Source organism: Scardinius erythrophthalmus, assembly GCF_964197995.2.
Source record: "Scardinius erythrophthalmus genome assembly, chromosome: 19".
Taxonomy (NCBI): domain Eukaryota; kingdom Metazoa; phylum Chordata; class Actinopteri; order Cypriniformes; family Leuciscidae; genus Scardinius; species Scardinius erythrophthalmus.
Genome location: NC_138239.1, coordinates 34,081,724 through 34,106,356, shown reverse-complemented (window position 1 = coordinate 34,106,356; position 24,633 = coordinate 34,081,724). Strand labels below are relative to the sequence as shown.

General features: G+C 36.9%; 1 protein-coding gene across 7 annotated transcripts in view; it reads right to left on the bottom strand.

Moving 5' to 3' along the window:
- ralgapa2 (Ral GTPase activating protein catalytic subunit alpha 2) overlaps positions 1–24,633 on the bottom strand; it is a 202,258-nt gene that overhangs the window by 53,138 nt on the left and 124,487 nt on the right. For all 7 annotated transcript variants that reach the window (XM_081347448.1, XM_081347450.1, XM_081347453.1 and 4 more), the window contains 10 exons: positions 23,789–23,917; positions 23,553–23,681; positions 18,593–18,651; positions 17,867–17,975; positions 10,940–11,050; positions 10,785–10,853; positions 10,434–10,571; positions 6,526–6,709; positions 3,255–4,053; positions 1,645–1,716 (listed from right to left, as the gene is read on the bottom strand). In XM_081347448.1, the coding sequence (XP_081203574.1) occupies positions 1,645–1,716; positions 3,255–4,053; positions 6,526–6,709; positions 10,434–10,571; positions 10,785–10,853; positions 10,940–11,050; positions 17,867–17,975; positions 18,593–18,651; positions 23,553–23,681; positions 23,789–23,917 (1,799 nt within the window). The remainder of the gene's footprint in view (positions 1–1,644; positions 1,717–3,254; positions 4,054–6,525; positions 6,710–10,433; positions 10,572–10,784; positions 10,854–10,939; positions 11,051–17,866; positions 17,976–18,592; positions 18,652–23,552; positions 23,682–23,788; positions 23,918–24,633) is intronic.

The window sequence follows — 24,633 nt, the reverse complement described above, 5'->3', positions numbered from 1 at the left end:
CCTGCGTCCATAGCAACGCTCTGTTTTTCATGGCAACGGTGTGTTATCCTTAGCAACGGTGTGTTATCAAGAAATAACAGACCACATTCTACATTAGAATTCAACCAAGCCATGTAATAAATGTGAATAAAATACTAAATTAAATCTGTTCATCATATAAAGCGAGATTTTCTTAAAAAATTGGACTAAACCGCTCAATTCAAATGGATTAGTTTTACGATCTCTTTATGAACTTTTTTGAAGCATTAAAAGTGGTAGTTAACAAGGCTCTCCCTAAAGAACAGCTGTGGCTTAAAAATTGTAGTCAAGTAATACGATATTACGATAACCTTTACATGGAACAACCTCTGTTATGCTCATTAAACTCGAACCTTAAAACAAAAACCTTTTGTAAAAAAAAAAAAAAAACAATTATGTTGTAAGTTCACAGCTATTGGCTAATACATACAATACTGGTATGCGCTGTGTATGTGTGAGCAGTGTGTGTCTCTTCGAGCAGTGTTGCTAATGAAGCCTCGTGCCCTTGCAGTGTGATGTTTGGCATGCTCAGTCAGCGGTTGCCATGAGTGGGCCGGCTATGCCTGCAGAACAGAACGCTGGCCCGATCCTGGGGGTATTCTTTAATAAGCCTCTGTAATTAGCCACTCTGAGTGCCTATTGATCGCTGTTGGCTGAGAAGTGTGGATCTGTGATCAGCCAGACGTGGGCAGGATTAGGCTGTGAGGAGCGGAGTATCTGAGAGTGTTCTTAAGACATGTCTCCTTAATAGTGCTTTTAAAGGATTTAGCCACTCTCTGTAGACTGACATTAGGCTGCACGATAGAGCTCTCCAAATGCATGCTGTTGTTTGCTGCTGATTTTTAGCGTTAAGTGCAGATGAGTCAGAAAGAAGATATAATTCAGTTTTCATGTCACTATTTTACTTGGCGTATAATTATGTATGAAACTTTAACTCTTTCCCCGCCATTGACGTAAATTTTCGTCATTTATGAGACAACGCTTCCCCGCCATTGCCTGAATTTTCCAGCTTTCCGTGTTTTCACTGTGACATGGTAGGGGGCGCTATTACGCATCTTCTGAAAGAGTAATGAATCTCCTGATCAAAACACAGGGGAAAAAGAAGCAGAAACACAAGCAATGCCATTTGTAAGCAAATGCATATGTAAAATAACACGATCATCAACATTAAACGGCACATAACATTAAACTTCCTAATGTTACCGAATGAAATGTCGACCCAGGACGGGCTATAGGACTGTGAAGCTTGGAAGGTGTTGATGGACTTGATCTACTCCATCTATGTTTTAATCATCATTCTGAATCCGATCTGAATGTAATCTTTGATAAAAATGCGATTTTCTCATCTTTTTGCTCAAAATGTTTTTCTTTTTATTAAACTATAAAAAATAGAATATTTTTTTTTATTGTTGTTGTTGTTGTTCAAAAGCAGAGGCTCTGTTCTTTCTTTTGATATATTGCATGTTCAGATATTCATACAACAAAATATTCTGGGGCCATGAAAATTTTGTGAAAATGATCAAAATTCTGGCAGTGGCTGGCTTTACTTTTTTTTTTTTAACGCTGGCGGGGAAAGAGTTAAGGCATGAAAGTCAGATGTTGTCCTCTAGCAACAGAAACCCTTACCACTGCCTCGAGTCCAAATTCTTCAGCTCTCTCAAGAGCTTGGAGTTCTTCTTTAAAAGATGAAAGCTCTTTCTGTAAAGAGAAAATAAAATGGAACATCATGGTGAGACTAAATAAAATCAAATTATTATTTTGTTTCCTCCTATCCCACTGCAACCAATGTCCAGGCCAACTAGAAGTACTGTATGCATTTAAAATATTTAGACACCACGTAATCATATTCACACATTATTTTGTGACACGCTCATATAGTTTGAGATGCAAAAAGGTAATAAAAAAAAACATACTAAAAAATGAAAATTCTTTAGTCATTTACTCATAATTCCACATCCATATTAAGAAGTATAGAGGAATATCTAAGCAGCTCTTTTCCATTCAAAAAGAACAAAATGGCACCATAAAAGTAGATTTGTTACCGTTATTCGAATAGTATATTAAGTATATGATCCATCATAAATTAACACATTTTAATGTGTATAATGTGAAAAAAAAAAAAAAAAAAAAAAAAAAAAAAACCCTGGAGAGGAAAGATAGACCATAGTGTTGCAATTGCATGACTTGTGTCTGTGTTTTTCTGTTACTTAAATACTATACTGTTCAAATGTTTGGGGTCAGTAAGATCTTTTTGAATGCACATTAGATTCTGGTCGATCCACCGATTAATATTTACTACACAGTGTGTATTCGTAAAACATGGGTCTAAACATGTGTTAAACATGCAGCCTGAAAAGTGAAGCCAAAGCATTTCGATCGCCCCCTGGTGGCTGGCTGCAGTATAGGTCATAAACCCCACCCTCTCCATGTAATCGAATGGGACGCAAACCAAACTACAAAAATCCAATCACACTTCAAATAAGTTTTTCCCAAAGATGGTTTCTGTCATTTTAGGTAGTTCTTTTGTTTAAGTGTTTTTCATTTTTCCAATAAGTTTGGGTTTACCGATAGTTAGTTATTTGATGCTATAAAAACTATATGTAACGTATAGTATATTACAACGTATATGTAACATATATGCAATATGTAACGTTATGATGCAATATGTAACCATCTGTTTTTAACAGTCTATGATAAACACCATAAAATAAACATTGTCATAATTAATTAACAATATATCATAAGCAATCATTTGGCATAAATGTGCGGAATTCAATGATTATGAACTACTCTGAAACCGTGAACCTGTAGAACGTGTAATAGCGCCCCATTTTTACTTTGAAACGTACAGCTCTCACATTTATTTCATTAAATCATCGTCTTTTAAAGTTTTAATCAACACATTAAGGCCTGGTTTCACAGACAGGGCTTAGAAAATGTGCCTTAGAAAAAAAAACATTACTGGTCTGTAATGCCCTTGAATTTGATCAAAGTAAATGTAAGACTTTTTTTTAAGGACCAACAGGAACCCTGTCTGACCCCTAAACGAAGAACGAAAAAGAACTTCACTTGAGTATATTAGGCCTTAAGAATCGATGTCCAATGATGTGGGAAAGAGTAGCATTATAAGTGGGTGAATAAATGACTGAATTTCCATCTCGAGATGGACGATTTATTTAAAAATGTTTACTGTGAAAGTTAATTACATTTCATGCAACTTTCATGAAATATTGTACCTGCGATCCCATGAGTTCATGCCGAGGTCGTTGAGGAGAAGTCTGCAGAGGTAAAAGGGTGATTTGGGCTCCTGGTGTGTGGGCTCTCTCTGTGTCTCTGCTCGGATGCTGGGGTCTTCGCTCTGTCTCCGCATCAGCTCCTCATCCTCTTGCTTCGCCTGTCTGTGGATGGCATCCATGATGAGCTCTTCCATCTCAGGGTTCATGCCCATGGGTGGAGCCGGTGGTTGTGTGAGCCTCAGCTGGGGCTGCGGGAGGCACTCGGGGCTGCTGTGGCCGAGATCTTCCAGTAGCTGGTCCAACACATCCACGCCATCCTCCATTTCCGACTCAGAGGAGCATTTACTGGAGCGGACGGAGCTCTGCTTTTCAGAGAGACCGGTGTCATGAGACAGCTGATCTCTACTGCCACTGGAGCTCAAGCCAGATCCGTCCAAAGTGCAGAAGAGAACACCGCCGTCCCACGAGTACTTTCCCGAGATGTCCCTGACAATGACGCGGACCTCAGAGGAATGATCCCTTGGGTTGGCACTTACAGTGCTGGAATTATCAGAGGGGATCTGAAGGTACGAGACTAGTGTGCTGTCATTGAAGACAAAGAGCTGTAGATTGGGGCTTTTGAAGACTTCAGAGGAGAGTTCGGAAGACTCTATGTAGGGGTTGTCGTGGTTCTCACTGACCAGGCTGTTTAAAAGAGCAGGGCCGCCGCTGAGAGGATGGTGTCCCAAATGATTGACCAGGTGTGACATTACCATCCGAGCAGTCAGAGGAATCAGCTCCATGCTTCTCCTTTTCTTTTCTGGGATGTCAAACAACTTTAGTTTAGTAAATTAGAAAAGATATGACTTAAAGGTATACACTAAGGGTAAGTTCACCCAACAATGTAAATGGTGTCATCAATTTATTTTATTTATTTAAAAAGGGATACTTAACATAAATACAGTTTATGTACCCAAGTTAGTCAAAACGCTAATTCTCATCGGCACCCATTTTTGCCAGAAAAGAAAAAAGGGGTACAATAAAAACAACATTCAGGTAAAAATTCAAGTCTTCTGAAGAGACACGACCGCTTTATACTGTATGAAGAAAATATTTAATTTAAGCTTTTATTCACATTTAAACATTGATCAACGCACATACATATAAAGCACATCAAATTTGCTTTAAAATGAAGCTCAACCCTAATTGCTCGATATTCGAGACCAAACTTCATTGGTTCTTGTGCTTCTGTTGATCATATTTGATGCATCCATATGATCTATATGCGTTCATCATATAAAGTGAACGTGTTTCCAGAAGACTTGGATTAAACTGCTTGATTTATATAGATTACTTTTATGATGTCTTGTGGAAAAGTCTATGTTTTTAGTGGACAGAAATCTCTCAGGTCTCATTAAAAGTAACTTTATTTGAGATTCCAAGAAAAACGAAAGTCTTAAGGGTTTGTAACAACATGAAGGTAGATAATTAATACAATTTTTTTTTTTTTTTTTGGGTGAACTAACCCTTTGAATGAAAAAAAAAAAGGTAATCCCCATTACTGTTATTTAGAAATCTGCCCATCACCCTTTTTTATTACATGGCTCTCTGGGATATGTGATTCTGATAGGTCAGTTGTGGTATTCTGTTGGTAAACTGACCATCCAGGCCAACTAGGTGGCCATTATTTGGCCATTTTGAGGTCTGCTGTAATTTGGCCATTTTAACCATTTTTTTATTTATGCATCGCACAGACTTTTTCGTAGCACAGCCCTGATAATGAACAGTCATCAACACAAATGATCACAAATCTCTTTGTAATATCTGATTCTGATTTGATATATTGACTGTATGGCTAACTTTTTTAGGGTCCTGGTCACCCTGTCAGAATTTATTTTGCAATAATGATTGGCTGACTGTTTTTTCCCTTACTTATCTTTATCAAAAGCTAGCTGGTATACTGGCTTTTAGCTGTCATGACCAATGGAGGCAGTTTTCCCACGTTCGCACCATCTATACGGGTGTCCACATAGACACCTTTAAAATATCTATTCATTCTCCTAAAACAGACTCAAAGGGCTGCACTAATGAGCATCACACCTTTTCGTGATGAGTGAATAGGGCTCTGCAAGCACTATGAATTAAAGTCCTCTGAATGCTGAACACCTCTCAAAGTGAGAAATCTAGTGTTGTCATTAGTGGATATTAAGATGAGGATGAGAGAGAGAGGAGGGGGAAAAAACGAAGTGCTCACATTGTGACAGTGCTATCAATACCATCATCCCCATATCAAAGTGGAAAAAGCTCTTTGCAAAGACGAGCAAGTTGCATTAGGGATGCACAGAGCTTTGAAGTGAACTAATCAATATGAGCTAGGTACTGGGATATTGCTTATGAGTTGCTCTTTGGCTGAGGTTGTTTGTTTTTTCGTACGCGGAGATATAAAAGGCATGTCAATGGATGGAGATGTTAGTGTTGCAGAAGCCAGCAGTCTTTTTCTTCCTCTACTCTGTTGATATAAATGTACTGTCACAAAAGGCATCCCTGTTGGAAGAGGAAAGATCCCCCCCCGCCCCCACAGCCCAACCAAAAACAGATGACATTTGATGACATGCCAAGGTAGAGAACACACAAGAAATATTGCCTAATGGATAAAGCAAGGTCGGAGGAGGAAAAAAAAAGATTTCTTTAATAATTGGCATAAATGGGCTTGCTTTGAGTGGATGAGGGAACTAATGCACACCTCTTTAAAATTCTATTTCATTTTACATTGTGCTACATTTGCTCTAATATGATTCACGAGAGCTCAGTATAAACTCAAAGGACAAATTAAAAACGTCCCTTTTTGTACTTTCTTTGCTTTTTCAAGGGAGATGCAGCGGTTTCACAATTTATGCAGGAAAAGTTGACATCATAAATTTTGTAAATTCGCCTTTACATTACAGAAATTACAAATTGATGTGTTAATTTGTAGCAAAAATGGTTAAATACGTAAGATGTAACAAATTAAAAAATAAAGAAAATATGGTTAATCTCACAAAAATATTTTTATGGCGACCATTTGTAATAAATTAAGTATAACAAATACTACTATGGTGTATAGATAAATAATATTTTACAAATGCACTTAAATAGAAAATACTGATCTTTCTTTTTTCTTTTGATTTTGGGGTGAGCAATGACCCAGCAGAGTTTTCATGGGATTTTCCTAAGCACGTTGTCAATAACGTGTTGTAGATAACAAAACACAATAGCAATACGATTAATTGGAAGCACAACAGGAAATCCTTACCTTCAGCCACAGTGAGGAGATTTCCAAAGTCTCCCATGACATTGTGTATGGGGGGTGGTTCAAAGCTCTTGACATTGCCTAGAGTAAGGAAGGGTTCGTAGTCTGTCGACAGATCAGCAAGGCTGAGGAGGTAGTGACTTTGTTGAGTGTGTAGGTTAGACCCTGATACACAAGTGTGTAGCACCTAAGACAGAAGAACAGTGAATTAAGTATACCAGTGATACGCTACAAAAAGTAAACAAAAATAAACTAAACTAAACTTTATTTTGACTGAACAAAATAAATAAAGTAAATAAGAAAAGTTTTGCGGGCCTAATACAGAACCCTGGGGAACACCTTCAGAAAAAAATTGAGATTTCAAGGATTATGTTTTAAATAATGAGCAGCTTTCTCGCTTGTTCTGTTGTTACAAAAGCACAATGCAATGCATAAGGTACTACTGAAATTGTTTAGATAAATCTAAACAAATCTAAGCATTTTTAAAATCTAATGAGGTGTATCAAATAGAGAACTCTGTTATGATCAACAACTCAGCCTTGGAGATTATCTTCTTGGCACACCACTGAGATGCATTAAAAAGAAATCTTTAATAGATTGAAACATTGTAGTTACACCCAGACGGTGTGGTTGAGTGCTGCAGGGCCACCATATGGAGATGGGACGATATTTACAATGCTAAGCCAGGAAACCCAATGAGAGGGGCTTTATGGGCTAATAATCTATTTCTCTTGTGATATGGGAGTGTATCGATGTGCAGAAACAGATGGTCATGGCTCTATTGGCTGGAGAAGATAAGACACGGTCCAGCACAGTTTATCTTAGTGCCTGAACAGGTTTGCTCTGTTTGATTTAATTAAGGCTTTATCCCTTGGCTCATTCTCAAACACCACACACTGACGCAGCGAACAATGACAATGTAAGCTACTTAAACATGATCTGATATAAATTCATGTCGTAAAAATACGTAAAAATAAAACCACAGAACTTTGATTTGCCACATAATCACCACCATAGAGCTATTAGTGCCATCTGGTTCAACTGGAAACTGCTGATATATCAGAGATACAGGTCATCCAAAGGTGTGATGGATGATCTCTCAATGTTTATCAGTCTACAGTTTTTCTGTAGAGGTGATTTATTCCGGGTGATTCCTGTTTATTACTATAAAGTTTCTTTAAAACAATCTGTATTGTAAACTTAATTGTATTGACTAAGGTACTGTACAACCCACTGCACTTATATCCCTCACATACTGATTGCTGCGAGCTGCGATACCTCGGCCATAAACTGATTGCTTTTCCTGTTAGATAAAGTAGAAAATCAAACTGACGAAGTATAAAGCCGTCACCTAGTGATAAGAGGAGAGAGGAAGAAGATAAATTGAGGAAAATTTAGCACCCAAAGTATTAAATGGCATTCGCTGGTTCAGTGTGATTTTCATCAGTTTATACATTTTCTAAGTGGCACTTCTCAAACTGTGCAGCATAAATGAACCAAGACTCCATAACCTTCATCAATTTATCATCAATTATTATTTGAGTAGTACTATGAGCATGAGATGCTAATCATTATTTCTCGCTCTTAATTGAGACAAGGCACTCAAAAACAAGAGTATTGATGTGTTGTCCTGGCGAGGGTTATGTACATGTGCTCGTGTTAGATGCTATTCAGCTCTGACAAATGGGAGATTAAAGTAATCCCACCGAGCATATAATAACTAGCAGAAAATGATTAACAGTCAAACGAGTGCAGAGGAAAACAAAGGACATTTATTCTTCCCCTTTCCCCTTTTGCAGCAGGTGCATTTTCTCTCATATGATGAACTGAATTCTTGAGTTTGGCATTCATTGGTGAGCTTATCAATCCAACAATGGGGCATTTAAATAATTTGGCCATTTTTTTCTGGGAGCATGACATCTGCACAAAGGTCCATGTCTGTCTGCATCTGCACAACAGCCCGGGACTAATATCTCATTTATTCTGTGCCCCTCAATGCCCTCTCATTAGCGTCTGATGACTAAATATGAGCTGCGAGGGGACGAATGCATTTATAATAGAACATAATGCGCACACACACACTGGAAGATTTCTGCTTTAATTTCAAGTAACAAACTAGAGTAACAGTCACTCTGCCGCTGTACGATTAATCGAAATAAAACAAAATTGCAATATGGCTTAGTGCGATTATCAAATCGCAAAGGCTGTGATTTAATTAAATAATATATGTGCTGTGTGTTTCAGCACAAGCGTGGCACTGTGTTTATACACATGATCTGTCAGTGTGATGTTCACAGTAAGTGCTGCTCCACCCGAACTCCATCTCTGCATCTGCTCTGGGTTCGGGTCACCATAACGTGCATTTGTGAACACAACGTGTGGCAACCATCTTCCCATACATGTAATGAGAAGCGTTCATCAACAAAAGACAAACGTTAGGCGCTCATGCGGTTTTGTGTCAAATGTAATGTTTGAAAATGAAGAAATTTAGGGTGTGTTCACACTTGTAGTTTGGTTATTTTAGTCCGGACCAAAAAATAAATTTATACATTTTGTCCTGGTTTGCTTGGCATTCACATTGAACCTAAGAACCTAAAGGTTTATAAAAAAAAGGTTTTTATGATGTTTATTTATTAGGGGTGTAACAATACCCTCATGTCAAGATTCAATACATCTCACGATACTGAACTCCCGATACAATATTATTACAATAAAAAGGTTAACAAGAAATTTACTATTGATTAAAATGCTAAATTTGGTATTACATTGTGTGTGTAAATGAATAGGCTTGGACTTGGTGCTGGAAACCCAAAGCACTGGACAATATAGACACCAGAATACAAATATTCATGCATCTGAAGCTGAATATACAGAATTATTTTAGACGAATATGCTTGCACTCTGTCACTGACTAGATATGCAGTATTTAAAATAACGTAGGCCACTTTTTACTGGTAACATCAGACATTTGGCATTATCAGGACCCACAAATATTCCCCCATTGCATTATTATACATTATATTCAACATTATATATATTAGTTTGTTTATATGACTTGTTCCAAACAGTAATGGGCAACATTGCTCCTATGATGAGAACGCTTTCTGTCTTTTGTAGGGTCACATATTGTGACATCAGGGTCCTGATTTTTGTCCGTTTAGATGTCTTTGGTCAGTGTTGCTGAGTTCCTTTGGAAGTAGACAAAGGCCCATCAGGGTTCAGATTGGCAGCGTTCACACTTATTCAAATGAATCAGAGCAATCAAACCATAGTTTGTTTTAATTGAACCAAACCTGCCAAATGTGAAGACACCGTGAAGGGCCGTTCACACAAAGAATGTTAACTATAAAGTCAACTATAACGATAAATATATCTGAGTCCACACCAACGAACTGGTCTGTTTATTCTAAGCTCACGCGCTACGGTTTCAAAGTGTGTACAACATCATTGAACATGCTATGTTTTGAGTGAAGCTAGTGTAATTGATCTAATAATCTATCAGTGAATTTAGCTGATGTAGTCAATGTAGTGAAATAAAAACAGTCATAAAAATAAAAAAGCATAAAAATAGTCTTTTTCACTGCAACTTCAAAGGAAGCAATGTTGTCGAAACGAGCGCTGGTTACCTGAGGTAATACTTCTCACCGTTTATTCAGAGGGTATGAACGGTTGTTTTCCATATCCATTTTCTTTATAAGGGGCTTGACTTGTCAAACAGTGGTGGATTTTTCTGGACCTCTGCGATTAACTTCTCCAAAATGTCGTCTGCCATTTTAAATGCGCAAGCCATTATCATTAGCAAACCTAGATTTTTTTTTAAATCGTGATTTTTATCAAAATCATAATAGGATTTTTTCCCTAAATTGTGCAGCCCTACTTCCTTAATAAAAGTCTCCGAGGCCTGTACCCACCCTGTAAATGTAGTCGAGTAGAGGGGCTTTCTGTGAGGTGGGGTCATCCAGCACAGGCATAGTGATGGGCTCCAGGAGGATGGAGAGGGGTACGGCCATGCACCAGTCCAGCAGGCACAGCAGTAGAGACACCATTAACTAGAGCACACGAGAACGCATTCATTTAGCACACTCATGACACCACTACAAAATAATCAATAAACCTGCCAAAGACAAGCTGTTAGGAAGGATGGAACAACAAGCACAGAGACAGAATAACCGGGAGCTGCTCATTCTGAATTCCCCTGTCCAACACTGCTTACACACACAGAGATCTGAATAAAGACGCTCGCTCAGTACTGCTTTGCTTACCTTTTTATCTGCCTCGACTGTTGAGTGTTCAGCACTGGGCAGAAGAAATGCTATGGTTGCTACAAAAATCTACAACAGAGGAAAAGCAGAGATTAATCAGGCGTCACATGCACATTGCACAACAGATGCATCATGCTGATGAAGATGCTTCATACCTCTATAATTCTTTTGGGAAGGGACGGCTCCAGTCTCTGTAAGTGCTGCCAGTGAGAAATCAGTAGCTGAAAGATGTCACAGGCCACATTTGCCACCACCTTATTTCCAAACTAAAAGACAAAATCACATTCACGCTCACGTTACTGTCTAGATGAGAATGAAAAAAAAATGAAAATAGAAATTACTGGTTTTCACGAAATGAACATGATCAGGAAGAAATATATTTATTAACTATTACTTATATGCAGAATTTGATATAAAGCTAAGTAGATGAGGCTTTACCGCTTGTGCTTTATAAACCTTCTATTTAATCAAAGAACCCCCCCATAAAAAAGGTTAATAAATGGTTAATACATACGAAGCATCACAATTAATAATAATTAAATATTTCATAATAATAATATTTCTTGAGCAGCTAGACTGGAGTAAATTCAGTTGAAAATTCAGATTTGCCCACAAAAGAATAAATAATATTTTAAAATATATTAAAATAGAAAACAGTTGCAACAATATTCCACAATATTACTGCTATAACTGTAGTTTTGATCAAATAAATGTAGCCTTGGTGAGCATAAGATACATCTTTCAAGAAAGAAAGAAAGAAAGAAAGAAAGAAAAAAAAATGACTGACCCCAAATTACTGACCAGTCGTGTATATTGTTGTTACAAAAGATTTCTATTTTAAAAAAAATTTTTTTTTTTTTTTTTTTTTTTTACTTTTTATTCATCCTAAAAGTATCACAGGTTATGAAAAAATATTAAGCAGCAGAACTGTTTCCAACTTTGATAATGAATCATCATATTAGAATGATTTCTAAAGGGTCATGTGATAGACTGGAGTAATGATCCTGAAAATTCAGCTTCGCATCACAGAAATAAATGATAATTTAAAGTATAATAAATTGAAAACCAATTATTTTAAATTGTAATAATATATCACAATATTACATTTTTTTTTCTGTGTCTTTGATCAAATAAATGCAGGCTTGATGAGCATTAGAGACTTCTTTCAAAAACATTAAAAATAGTAATGTTTCCAAACTTTTGACCTGTACTGTATGCAACTTAATAAACTCTTTTTACAAGCTTTTACAGCCTAACACAATTAGGTATTAACAATATTATATGTGATAAATCAGATGGTAAAAGATGATGCTGAAAATTAATATATGGCATAATACATCATCATGATTAAAAACACATGCCATTATTTGTGTCATTTCTATTTCTATGTTTGTTTTTGCTATTTAGCACCATATTATTCTAGAGAAACACATCTCTGGGAGGATTCCAGGTTAATGGATTCTGTCTGTTGCTCTACCCACAATTCTCTCTTGCTCTGGGCTTCAGTCATGTGGAATCTGAGGTGAGAGAGTGAGTGTTTGCTCAGAGTAATAGAAGAGAAGAAGCCGCACATAAACTCCCAACAGCTCGGCACATGCTTTTAGAGATGGAAACCCTGTTCCTTTCCCAAAGCTTTCTTCTGGCCTGACCTGCTGCGTGTCAACATGAACTGGACGTAATTACAGCGGCATGAGGAAGGGAACGTGAGCACTCAATCTGGAAGGTATCGTTTTAGACGTGGTTTCAAATTATAATAACTATGATTCAAAAAGTCTTTCCAACTATACTCCAATTTAATAATGCAGTATTTGATAACATTTGGATTTTTATATAATCCATAGATTTATGATAACTTTGCGTTACGTTATATTGAAGTAATTTTCTACAAAAATTAGACTAAATCTCTAAATCCCAAAATTAGACTTTAATTAAAAAAAATTATTAAATGATATTATCCTTTTTGTTTTCTTCCTGATTTCTGTTTCTTGTCACAACAGCTTTTCTACAAAAGAAGAAGAACATGAAGTTTTCAATACATAAAAACCATGCAATTAATACGAAATCCTTAACGCCTAAATAATTTATACGCAAATAATTACTGAAACATGAAAGTGTGTCATTAACGTAACGTCACACAGACGATGATCTTGGGGTCTGGTAGGTGGAAATTTTTATTCAAGCTATTTAACCTGATTTCGCTTCTCTGTTTGCGATCAGATCGGGACAATTTTAGTCCAATGATCCAGTAAGCAAATTCAATCAGTCAAAATCAGCACAGACAATTCACTCAATCAGCACAGACAATTCACTACATTCACGTTGTTTCCACACACATTCAGGATAATGTTTTCATTTGTAATTTTTCATGTTTAGTAATTCTACACCTACTATACACTATGAATTCTGAAATGTTTTTTTATGTCATTATAAGTGTCATAAAAGGGTGCAATTAATCACGATTAAAAACTGTAATCTACTGACAGCACTAACATATATAGGTCTCTATCTTACACCCGGTGCAATGCAGCGCCAAGCGCAAAGTCAAGTGTTTTTTTGCTAGTTTCAGCCTGAAGCAGTTATCATTTTCACGTCCTGCGCCACGTTGTTTAAATGGCAAATGCATTTGTGCGCCCATGGGCTGCTGGTCTGAAAAAGAGGCGTGTTCTGGCGCATTGTTGGCACGTTGCTATTTTGAGGCAACATAAATAAACTGCAACATTTTTTTGGTTATTTAAAGAGCGCGTTAGTAATGTGCGCCTATAGGCGGATCCACAACGCTCGTACACTCTGCTTATTAAACACACAGGGATGCACAGCAACACACAAACATGCCAAATATTTAAAATAAAAGGATTACAATGTGAAAGATTATTATTGTGTACACAAAGATATGGTGGAATCTGGCTCGTCCCGTGGATGGTCTGCTTGCGCACTTTTACCTCGTGCACGAGCAGATCCGTTTGCGCTCTGGAGACGCGTTCGGTCTTTTCACTATCAAATTCCGTCATGTAAATAGCGAATCTGCCATGGCGCGAGCGCAACTGGCATTTAAAGGGAATGGGAGATAAGACTCTGGTTGGTTTAATGCACGTAAATCCCAAAACACACCCATTGCTCATTAAGAGAATAGGAACAACCCTTTTAGACCATGCGCCTGGCGCGCCGACCATTTTTCCCCTCGTTAAACTAGCAAAAGTGGATTCGGACATGCGCTAAGTGCACTTGCGCCGTTCGCTTTAGACCATGCGCGTAGATCATTAAAATAGGGTCCATATACTTTATACACACACACAGACATGCAACTTCATTAGGTAGACCTTGCTAGTAATGGTTTGGACCCCCTTTGCCTTCAAAAGTGCCTTGTTTCTTTATGGCACAGATTCAACAAGGTGTTGGAAACATTCCTTAGAGATTTTGGTTCAAAATCATTGACATGATAATATCACACAGTTGCTGCAGATTTGTCGGCTGCACATCCATGATGTGAATCTCTTGTTCCAGCACATCCCAAAGCTGCTCTATTGGATTGAGATCTGGTGACAGGCAAGGCCGTTGGAGTTTAGTGAACTCATTGTCATGTTCAAGAAACCAGTTTGGGGTGATATGAGCTTTGTTATCCTGCTGGAAGTAGCCATTAGAAGATGGGTACACTGTGTTCATAAAGGGATGGACATGGTCATTCTGACCCTACCATCTGAATGTCGCAGCAGAAATCGAGACTCATCAGACCAGGCAACGTTTTTCCAAACTTCTATTGTCCAGTTTTGGTGAGTCTGTGCGATCTGTAGCCTCAGTTTTCAGTTCTCAGCTTCTCACTGTCACCGGTGTGTCTTCTTCAGCTGCTTCTGCTTCAAGGCTTGACGTGTTGTGTGCTCAGAGATGCTCTTCTGCAGACCTCGGTTGTAACGAGTGGTTATTTGAGTTACTGTTGCCTTTCTATCAGCTCTGACCAGTCCGGCCATTCTCCTCTCCTCTGGCATCAACAAGGCATTTTCACCCACAGACCTGACCCTCACTGGATATTTACTCTGTTAGGACCATTCTCTGTTAACCCTAGAGATGGTTGTGCATGTAAATCCCACTAGTTCAGCAGTTTCTTGACTATATGTAGACCAGCCCATCTGGCACCAACAACCATGCCACGTTCAAAGTCACTTAAATCACTTATCTTTCCTATTCTGATGCTCATCATGTCTAAGGGTATGTTTACACGACAACGATGTGCTACAGTAAAAAAAGTTTTTATTTGTACAGATGACAATGTTATCAAAGCGATCCCCGTTCACATGGATCCGCAAAAACAACTAATAAGGCTATATTATGCATGCCAGAGTAGTTGGTGATGTCACTTTGTAAAGAAAGACTACATGGCTGCACACTTAGGCATTATTTTACTAAAGTGCACTCGAGCCAAACCCACATGCCCATATACACAAATTACATAATGTATAATTTTTTTTAAAAACATTTTTTTTTAGAAAAAATTCTAAGGATGTTAATCTTGACAATACGGTTTTATTACTTTGTCTTCTGGGTAAATTTCATCTTCACAAAGCCAGAAACATTCACTGTAATCCCCATTTTAGAATGTTCTCCTCTTGATATAAAGTCCCTTTTTACTTCCTTTTTAGAAAATTTCAAAACCTTTGAACACAAAGGGTTCAAAAACATGTATTATCCTTGAGTCTGATCTAAGGAACCTTACATTTTTTCAGAATGACATAATGATTTGTGTAATTCTTATAACCACTTGAGATGACCCTTATTTCTTACTGTTGATATCTGTATCCTTTCATTTGCAAAAAAAAAAAAAAACAAAGACAAAAAAAAAACAAAGCCTAGACTAAACATGTAATAGCCTACACATGTGCACGACATCAACGTTTTCACAGATTTGTGTTTTTGGTAGTTTACACGGACACGATAAGTATTTTGTTTTCAAAACCTTGCACTTTGAAACCCATTTTCAAAAGTTTGCATTTTCAGGCCACCAGAACGCTGTTGTTGTGTAAATGAACGGCCAAAATGCTTTTAGTTGAAAACGATGTTGTGTAAACAGCCCCTTAATGCATTGAGTTGCTGCCATGTGATTGGCTGATGAGATATTTGCATTAATGAGCAGTTGAACAGGTGTACCTAATAAAGTGGCCACAAGTTGAGATATTAGAACTGATAAGAAAAAAAAAAAGAAAAAAAAAACCCTTTATATTTTGACTGGACAAAACAAGGCTGAACGTCACAAACATCACACACACACTTTTCAGTGTGTTTTCAGAGAAGTGAGATACAGTAAATTATTAGCTTAACCCTCAGAGGTCGGAGATCACGCCGGCGTGATCTGTTCGCTTTTTTCCTTATGAGTTGAATTGAGACCTGAAATACTCTTTTGACTTTGATTTTACAAAACAAGTTTCATACATCAATCGATTCTGTTAAATGTGTATTATTTTTGTGTATACTCACAATAAAAACAAAGTGTTGTGCTTTTTGCCAAATAAAGAAAAATAAACACGAGGCGAGTTCTGCCTTCTCTCTGCCAGTGTAGTCCATTCTGAAACGCGTCCGACAATGAACAATAACTCAGCGAATACTCAGTCAAACAGGCATACAGTCACACAGGCATGAAGCTTGAATTCTCTTCTTTTTAACGAAGTAATTTATATAAAAAACAAATATTCTCATCTTGTGAAATCTGTATTAAAAGAGAGCGATTCCAGTCGAGCTAATTACATCTGATTCAGATGTAATGTGACTCCTCCCACGGAGAGCGTGCGCTATTCAAACGCAAATGTCTGAGGCAATCCGCGCAAACCTGTGAACGCCCCCATATCAGCTCGAGAAAACACAATCATTACTTGTTCACACCGTCTTGCAGCTGTGAGGAATAATAATAATAATGGAAAATGTCCCTCAGAAGTGCGGGTATATCGAGGAGCGAGCTGAGGAATACTAGTAAGTTTTTTCCTTATCACGTGAATTTCTTCACGTGGGTTTCTGTTTATGAATGAATGAACGGCAGAGATGCGCGCTGTTTACCACAGCTGGCAAAGACAGTTTAAATTTAAATCGCGTTTGTGAATGAATGATGATGTTTCAGCAAGCTGTATTGCTATACTGAGATGAGTAAAAATCGACTGAAATATGTTGAAATAAAATGTAGGCTATTTGTATAAGCAACGTATTAAACTGCAAATTAACAATATGCCCTAATATTTCATGAAAACAACGTTACAGTCAGGCGAAATATGAAAGTAATGAATACATGGATAAAATGTAGGCCTATAATCATTTTTTTTTTACAAAGAAAGAGTACACTTGAAATATTGTTGAAATTGTAATATTGTTGTAATTGTAACCTTTTTAATAAAATGGCAAAACATATTTACAAGATAGATGTAAGCAAAATCTTAAATGGTCAATATAAGTCTTCTTCTAAATATATCTTTTGTCCTTGCATTGTGGCTCAGTCAGTGTCACACCTGAATGAATGGCTAATTATGCAGAGTCATTATGCAGAGTGGGTGGGACATTGTTGTAAACCACTCCTCGTTCACGCCTCCTCGCATATTGGCTTTCCAAGCAAAACCTGTTTTACATCAATTTAAATCAATGTATTGTTTTATGTGAACGATAAAGCAAGACTTTTTTCACATAATTTTGAAGAAAAAACACTAGGCGAGGACATCCATTATTCAAAAGTCTTATTGACACATATTTACTATGTGTTTTGTGGCCTTATTTCAGAAATTTTATTTTTTAGTTTTTTCAATAACCATGCATAAACATTATTCTCTCAAAAATGAAAACATGTACATACACGTGGCTCACATATTATGGTAGCCCTGTTTGTGCTTTATAGAGTGAATTTACACCTTTGCCATTAATATGTTTATAAGCAACTGAAAAAAGCACAAATGTCAGGGCATGTCAGAACATCTCAAGGGCCCCAAAAACAGCCCAGACCCCAGAGGGTTAACCTTTGTGGATGAATACAAACTTCATACAGTAGTAATACAACTAATACGGATTAGGAGGACAGACTAAAACAACTTCAGAGTGAAGAACACATCAAACATAATCACCTTCAGCGTGACCCCCAGGACGTTGATTGCATCTTTCACCTGATGGTGTGTTTCTGTGTGTCTTAGCTCCTCACACACCCATAGCCCCAGACTGCAGATCGCTACACACCTAAAACATGGTTAAAACACACTCAGATTACTGCCAGACCAACAGAGCAGCCATTCATATCATTCACAAGGTAAAACAGATCAGCATGGTTGTCATCATGCGTCTATGGAAGCTTGTTTCCACCACAGAATAAAACATAAAAGATAATTGCGACTTAATCTCACAATTGCACAATTTTAATCTGGCAATTCTGACTTTATTTCTCAGAATTCCGAGATATAAAGTCGCAACTGTGTGTTATAAAGTCAGAATTGTGTGATATTGAGTTGCAATTGTGTGTTATAAACTCACAATTATGAGAAATAAACTAGCAATTCTGACTTATTTTCTTGCAACTGCAAGTTTATATAACACAATTCTGACTTTATAACATACGATTGCGACTTTATATCACACAATTCCAAAATGTAAACTCGCAATTGTGAGAAAAAAAAGTCACAATTACCTTTTTTCATTTTTTATTCTGAGGTGAAAACAAGCTTCCATATGCACTGGATTTGAATAAGATCAAAATAAAATGTAAAAAATTAGTACAAGATCACTGAACACATAAGGCTCAGTTTCCTGGATTGGATCATTATAATAATAGAGATTGGTAAGAAAGTATGTTGTTGTACCTGGCTCCTTCACATGTCTCATTACGTGCAGTCTTCAGAAGAATGTTTACAAGGTAGTCCTACAGACAGAAAGCATGACAAAGACAGTTAATGCTAATACATCTGGCAGCATAATACATCTAATAGAAGGTCCAAGGTTCAGTTTTGTGGTTTTGGTAATGGCCTAGATAATGTTGGTAGGAATGGGTTTATATATTTGTATGCCTGATGTTTTGAGGTCACCCAAAAATGAAATGTCTGTCATAATTTACTAATCCCGTTTTTTTACTCCTTTTTTTTTGTTTTGTTTTTTCAATTTTATGAAAGTCAATTTTAATTTGTAAAGTGCTTTTCACACATATAAATGTTTAAAAGCTAAGAAATTCCTACTGTTCATGTTTATTACACCTTAATGCATTGTAGTCCACATTTAGCAGTTTTGGGCTGGATGATATGATTTTGGTGAAAATATAAATCAAACCAGTTAAGCTTTGCTATTTAGTATATTGTTTTATGTATGCGGGTAGAAGTTGGGTGATCAAACAATGGCTACAAAAAGTCTTTTGTACCCTTCTTCTGATTGGCACATCTTCACAAGATCCTTTCGAAAGCTCTTTACCTGCCCAAGATTCGACGGGGAAGACATTAAGAAAATCCAACGGACACAGTTAATCACTTAAATAATGACTGGAGGATTATTCTTACTTTTGTGTTTGGTTTATTCCAAAAAGAGTAACATGCACCATTAAAAAAGGGTGTGCACACTTATACAGCTGGGTAATTATAGGCTTATTTCAGCCAGAATTACCATTAGGTGATGTGTATCACTGCCATGATTAAATTATCTAATTGGTTTAAGATTTTGGTTGTATCGCCCACCCCTAGGTAGCTTCATTGAGAAGTCAATTGAAAGTCAATCCAAAGGCTACTGTGGCAGGGAAAATATAGTGCTCCATATGTGAGAAGACATTTCAATCAATACGAACCTAAAATGGCATTGACATGAGGAAATTAAATCATAAGGCTTTAAAATTTCAGAATTGTAATTAATGGGGGAATTAATCCTTTAAATAACACTGGGGCCTTCTTTATCTGAGGATTTTTGACAGTTTGAAACCAAAATGTGTAACCAGCTGATTGGAAAGCTAATATCAACTACAAAAGCATCATTAGATGTCTACATCATTAAAAGTCTGGAACAGAAAACAAAATAATTTCAGTTTACCTCAGACCTTGCATGTGTTCATTCACGGAAGGCTAAAGAGAAGTGTCCACTCAGAAGACGAGCAATGTGAGGGAGCAGGGCCTACAATTTACATTTGCCAAGCGCCAAATGCAAGTAAAATCGGTGTTGGTGAGTATATAAAACGGTGTCAATCGTCAGTTGGCCGGTAACATTTTTATGAATCCTATTCCTAACAATGCAATGTTGTGAGAACATGAACGTGAACAAAAGTGAATGACGCTCAGTACAGTTGATGGGGCAGTTCTGTATTGTCACGAAAGCCAATTTAAATATTCAAGCGCAAGAAGATGGGAAAGGGAACTCAATTCGATTCGATATCTGTGTACACACATCCGAATCTAGCGCACAGAAAGCCGCGTCTCAGACAGCGCGTAAATACTAGAATGAGCTCTCTTTCACGTCATCTTGTGCTTGAACTGACAAACTCACACAAAATTATGTACAAATAATTTAATAATTTTTTACTCTGCAAGTATCCTAGTAAACGTATTTGGTTATGTCTTAAGTGAAGGTAAACAGTCGAGAAAGAGAACGCATGTGTACAGTATTAGTATATTGGATCCCTGCATTATGTAATCACAAAATAAAAGACAAATAAAAAAAATCTCACACTGATCTTGTCTAAAAAACTTGTAAGTTTATTAAGGATTATACTACGGGCAGTTGAATGCTTGAATCTGATTGGTTTACGAATGTTTTAAGGTGTGCAATTATTTTCAGGGAAACGCACGGATAAAGTAGTTCCAGCAGGTCTTGACCGCATTACAGTTCCATATCACTTCACCAAATGATTTCAGTAATTTCAGAGTATACAACAGGAAAAGAGAACCCACAAATATAGTAAACAATCAGATAAAAACTGACAAATTATTTTCATGTTTTTTGCCACAAAATTACTTTTCTTTAAAAAGATGCTTAAAGCCATATTTAAGCATGACTGGATTTATATGAAATGGTAACACTTTACAATAGGATTCCATTTTTAGCATTAACTAAGGTTAATAAATGTTGTAGAAGTATTATTCATTGTTAGTTTGTTCATTTCAACATTTACTAATACATTTTAAATTGAGTATAAGTGGAATAATTGGCACCGGGCTGTTTATTGAAAAATAATGCACACCCGAGGTTCGCTTAGAGTCGTGGCTGCATAACCATAACCTTGGGTGTATGCATTATCTTTTTAATAATTCAACTGCCCGTCGTCAATTATTCCTTACTTAATCTACAGTAGTCAACATATGAAGTGGATTTAAACCTTTCATCAAAGTTATACACAAATTGAAAACAATACCCATTCTTGTCTTAGGACAACTTTGATGAACGTTTTTGATCCACTTCAAATGTTGACTACTGTATATTTAATGTATATTTAATGAAGACTAAATGCAATGTTATTTTACATTTGAATACTTTATTCAATTTATGTACCTGAAAAGTACCGTCAAACCTACATGAAAAACCTGAAAAGCACTGTTTATTTATTTTGTATCTTTGCTCTACTGTATTTATGTGTGCTATTGCTTGTAATTTGATTATTTGTTATGATTTTATTACTGACTGTTTACTTGTCTTTAAAGGGGTCATCGGATGCAAAATTAAATTTTATATGGTGTTTGCATATAAATTTGTCTTTGCAGTGTGTGGACACCAGAGTATGTGAGCAGTGCGGAGTGGGAGCAGAGTTGCGTGATTTTGCCAGGAGCGAGGAGCGAATTTTTTTTATGTCGGAGCGTTGTGATTTTCTCTCGCTCCAAAAACGCTCCACTATCGTTCAGGACCAAACCACTGTGAGGCAACGGAGGGGGACTGAAAATGTTTCTAATCATATTTTGCATTTGTTTGCATTTGTATTGTTTTACTAGTACTTTCACAAACATTTATATAAAGTATATATCATGTAATTAATTTTACACATGCTTTTAATGATATTTTTACCGACCCCCTCGTGATTTCCGCCTGTGCAACTCCATTATATGATGGACGATTTTATAAAAGTTGGCTTAAAGAGAGCTATATTTTTTCGTTTGGCAATTTGTTTAACTTCATATTTTAGTTTGTGATTTATTTATTTAATTTAATGTATGTTTTTCGTTTGATAATTTATTTAATATAATGTTTTTGATTTGATAATTTATTTAATTTAGCCTCATTCAACACTTATTTTTTATTTTGCTTTGTTTAAAAGTGAGCTAAAGGATAGCCTAATTTATTGGTTTGGGGCTGTTCAAAATTCCAATAAAGTATGTGGATGTTCTTCTCTTAGTACTGCGTATTCGTTTTACAGTAGCCTACATGCATCTTCTGATCAGAGGTTGGTGTTATTTATAAAAAAAAAAAAAAAAAAAAAAAAATTACTGTGGAGCGAAAACGGAGCGAGACGTATTAAGGACGGCGTGGGGAGCGAGCGAGGAGCGGAAAATTGTACACCCAGAGCGGAGCTTGAGCGGAGTAATTATGAAATGCTTTGAGAGTGGAGCGCAAATTCTTTCCACACCGCTCCACTCACATACTCTGGTGGACACAATCACAATACAATGAAAAAAATCCATTCACTCCTTTTTTTTATCCTCAAAAAGCCTAAACACTCTCAATAATCAAGCCATTTGGATTTCCTGAGCAATATGATGTCATATTGCTATGCTCCGCCCACGACCACTGATGGACTGTCCCGTATTGGCATATTTCCACCCTCAGCCATTTGTATACTGTCCGCCAAGGCAGCACTTTACATGTCTTGTGTCTACACACCCCCATGGAAGAGATCATTTAAAGAGACATGCACCGAAACGGGTCGCTGTGAACAGAGCTGTTTTTGAGGAGGTAAAAAGGGTGTTGTTTTACACAACCAGGGCTTGACATTAACTTTTTTTGCTCACTAGCCAATGTGGCTAGTGGTTTCCCAAAGTTACTAGCCACACAGCATTTTTACTAGCCACATTTTTGTTGTGAAATTACCTGATAAAAGTTGACTATGGCGTGCTAAAATTTACCTGAACTAGAGAACTAGATTTACAACCCTTTTAATGTCAAGCCCTGTACACAACCATTGAGGAATTTTAACCAAAGTATGCTACAAACTTTACATAAAGACCCCAAAGAATCATACCAACTTGTGGAAAATGGGCATCCGATGAACCCTTTAATAATGTTTTCAATTTATGTTAGTTAGGCTAGTAGTTTTAGCTGTGGTATCAAAATTGGAATTTTGATTGGAAAATTGTGAATTTTCACTGTTATCTAAAATTTTGGTGCCATTACTGCCTGTTTTTGTAAACAGTTTGTTTACCAGTACATTTTCTTAAGTCACCGGCTATTTGCAGGTTTGGCAAAATGTAGGTTTTAGGCCCTGTGAGGGAGTATTTTGACTTGAAAATGGAAAAGTTTTGTTGCATATAACAATTCAGCTTGGTTATAGGCTTGTTATACTTTCGATTATGAGGGACAATACCAGTTTTTACTGGTTTAAAAGGTAACATTATGAGTAAAACATATCCTACATCAATATTCTACCAAATTGACTGTTTTATTCACAGATTAATAAGTAAGCCATTTCAAATGCATATTCATATACAGACAGTTTTCTTCTGAGAGTTTGACTAGTCGACTAGTCAGTTACAAAACTTTAATTTTAAAGTTTAAACATTAATGACATTAGCAGTGGTGCACATTCCTAGTACCAAAACCTAGGAGGTTCAGATTTACAGGATTTGGTTCACCTGGATAACAGCATACCTTCATGTCCTCTTTGCCAACTACAATATCCTCAGATCCGGGGACAGACTGCAAAGATGGGATCTGTTGATACAGGTTAGGGAAGCACACCAGCGAACCAAGAACCGTCTGAGCCTCGATCCGTGGAGCCTGACAAGAACAAGAATGGAGAAGATGCCAGCATGAAGCAGTGTGCTCCTGTAGGTTGTGTGAGTGTGGATATGTTCATTTAAAGATTGGGCAGCAGCAGCATGTACCTCAAAGGAGTCTGTGTTCAGGACGCGAGCAGCTGCGGTGATGAAGTCTCCCACCAGCATGGTGAAGCCCGGCAGGCCAAGGAAGAAGAATCGTGGTGAACACCACTTAATCATCGTGTTCATCACATCCTGAGCAAACCAGAGCATGAGAGAGCAGGGACAAAAAAGACAAGATAACGTTTTAGGATATTCCGTGTGCCGCTTTAATTTAGAGGAAAGTAAAGAAGTGGTTCTTGAGTAGGAACACATAACCTAATAAAATGTGGTGACACTATTTCGATAGTCCACTTTAGACATTCTACTAATTATAACAAACATTGCAACTACATGCAAACTAACTCTCATTATTATTATCTCAGTATCTCATCATCTCAGTATCAGTAGACTTTTAGGTTAGGGTTTTTGTTAGTAAAATAGTTGCAGTTTATAGTCAGTAGAATGTCTGTTGGGAGCATCAAAATAATATTTTTTGCAGATATTAAACAGTCTACTGATCCTCTAATGACTGTTAGCAACATTAAATATGGGTGAATTCAGGTTGATTGGGACACTTTTTCCAGGTGTTTCCCAATCACTCAGAATTCACCCCTACGTATTGACCTGCAAATTAGCAAATGTCTTATGTCATATGCATGTCTAAAATCATACTACTAAAACATTAAACTAAATATCAATTTAAGTTACTGATCATTCAAGGTTGCAAACAAGTGAAAATAATGAAATATGTCCACATTCAAGCATTTCAATGCAATGGGCTTAAACAACTTGTTTAGTTCACAAATAACTCAACACATAAAATACAGTATATGTGAAATTCTGTATACTAAAATGCCCCATTAATAAAA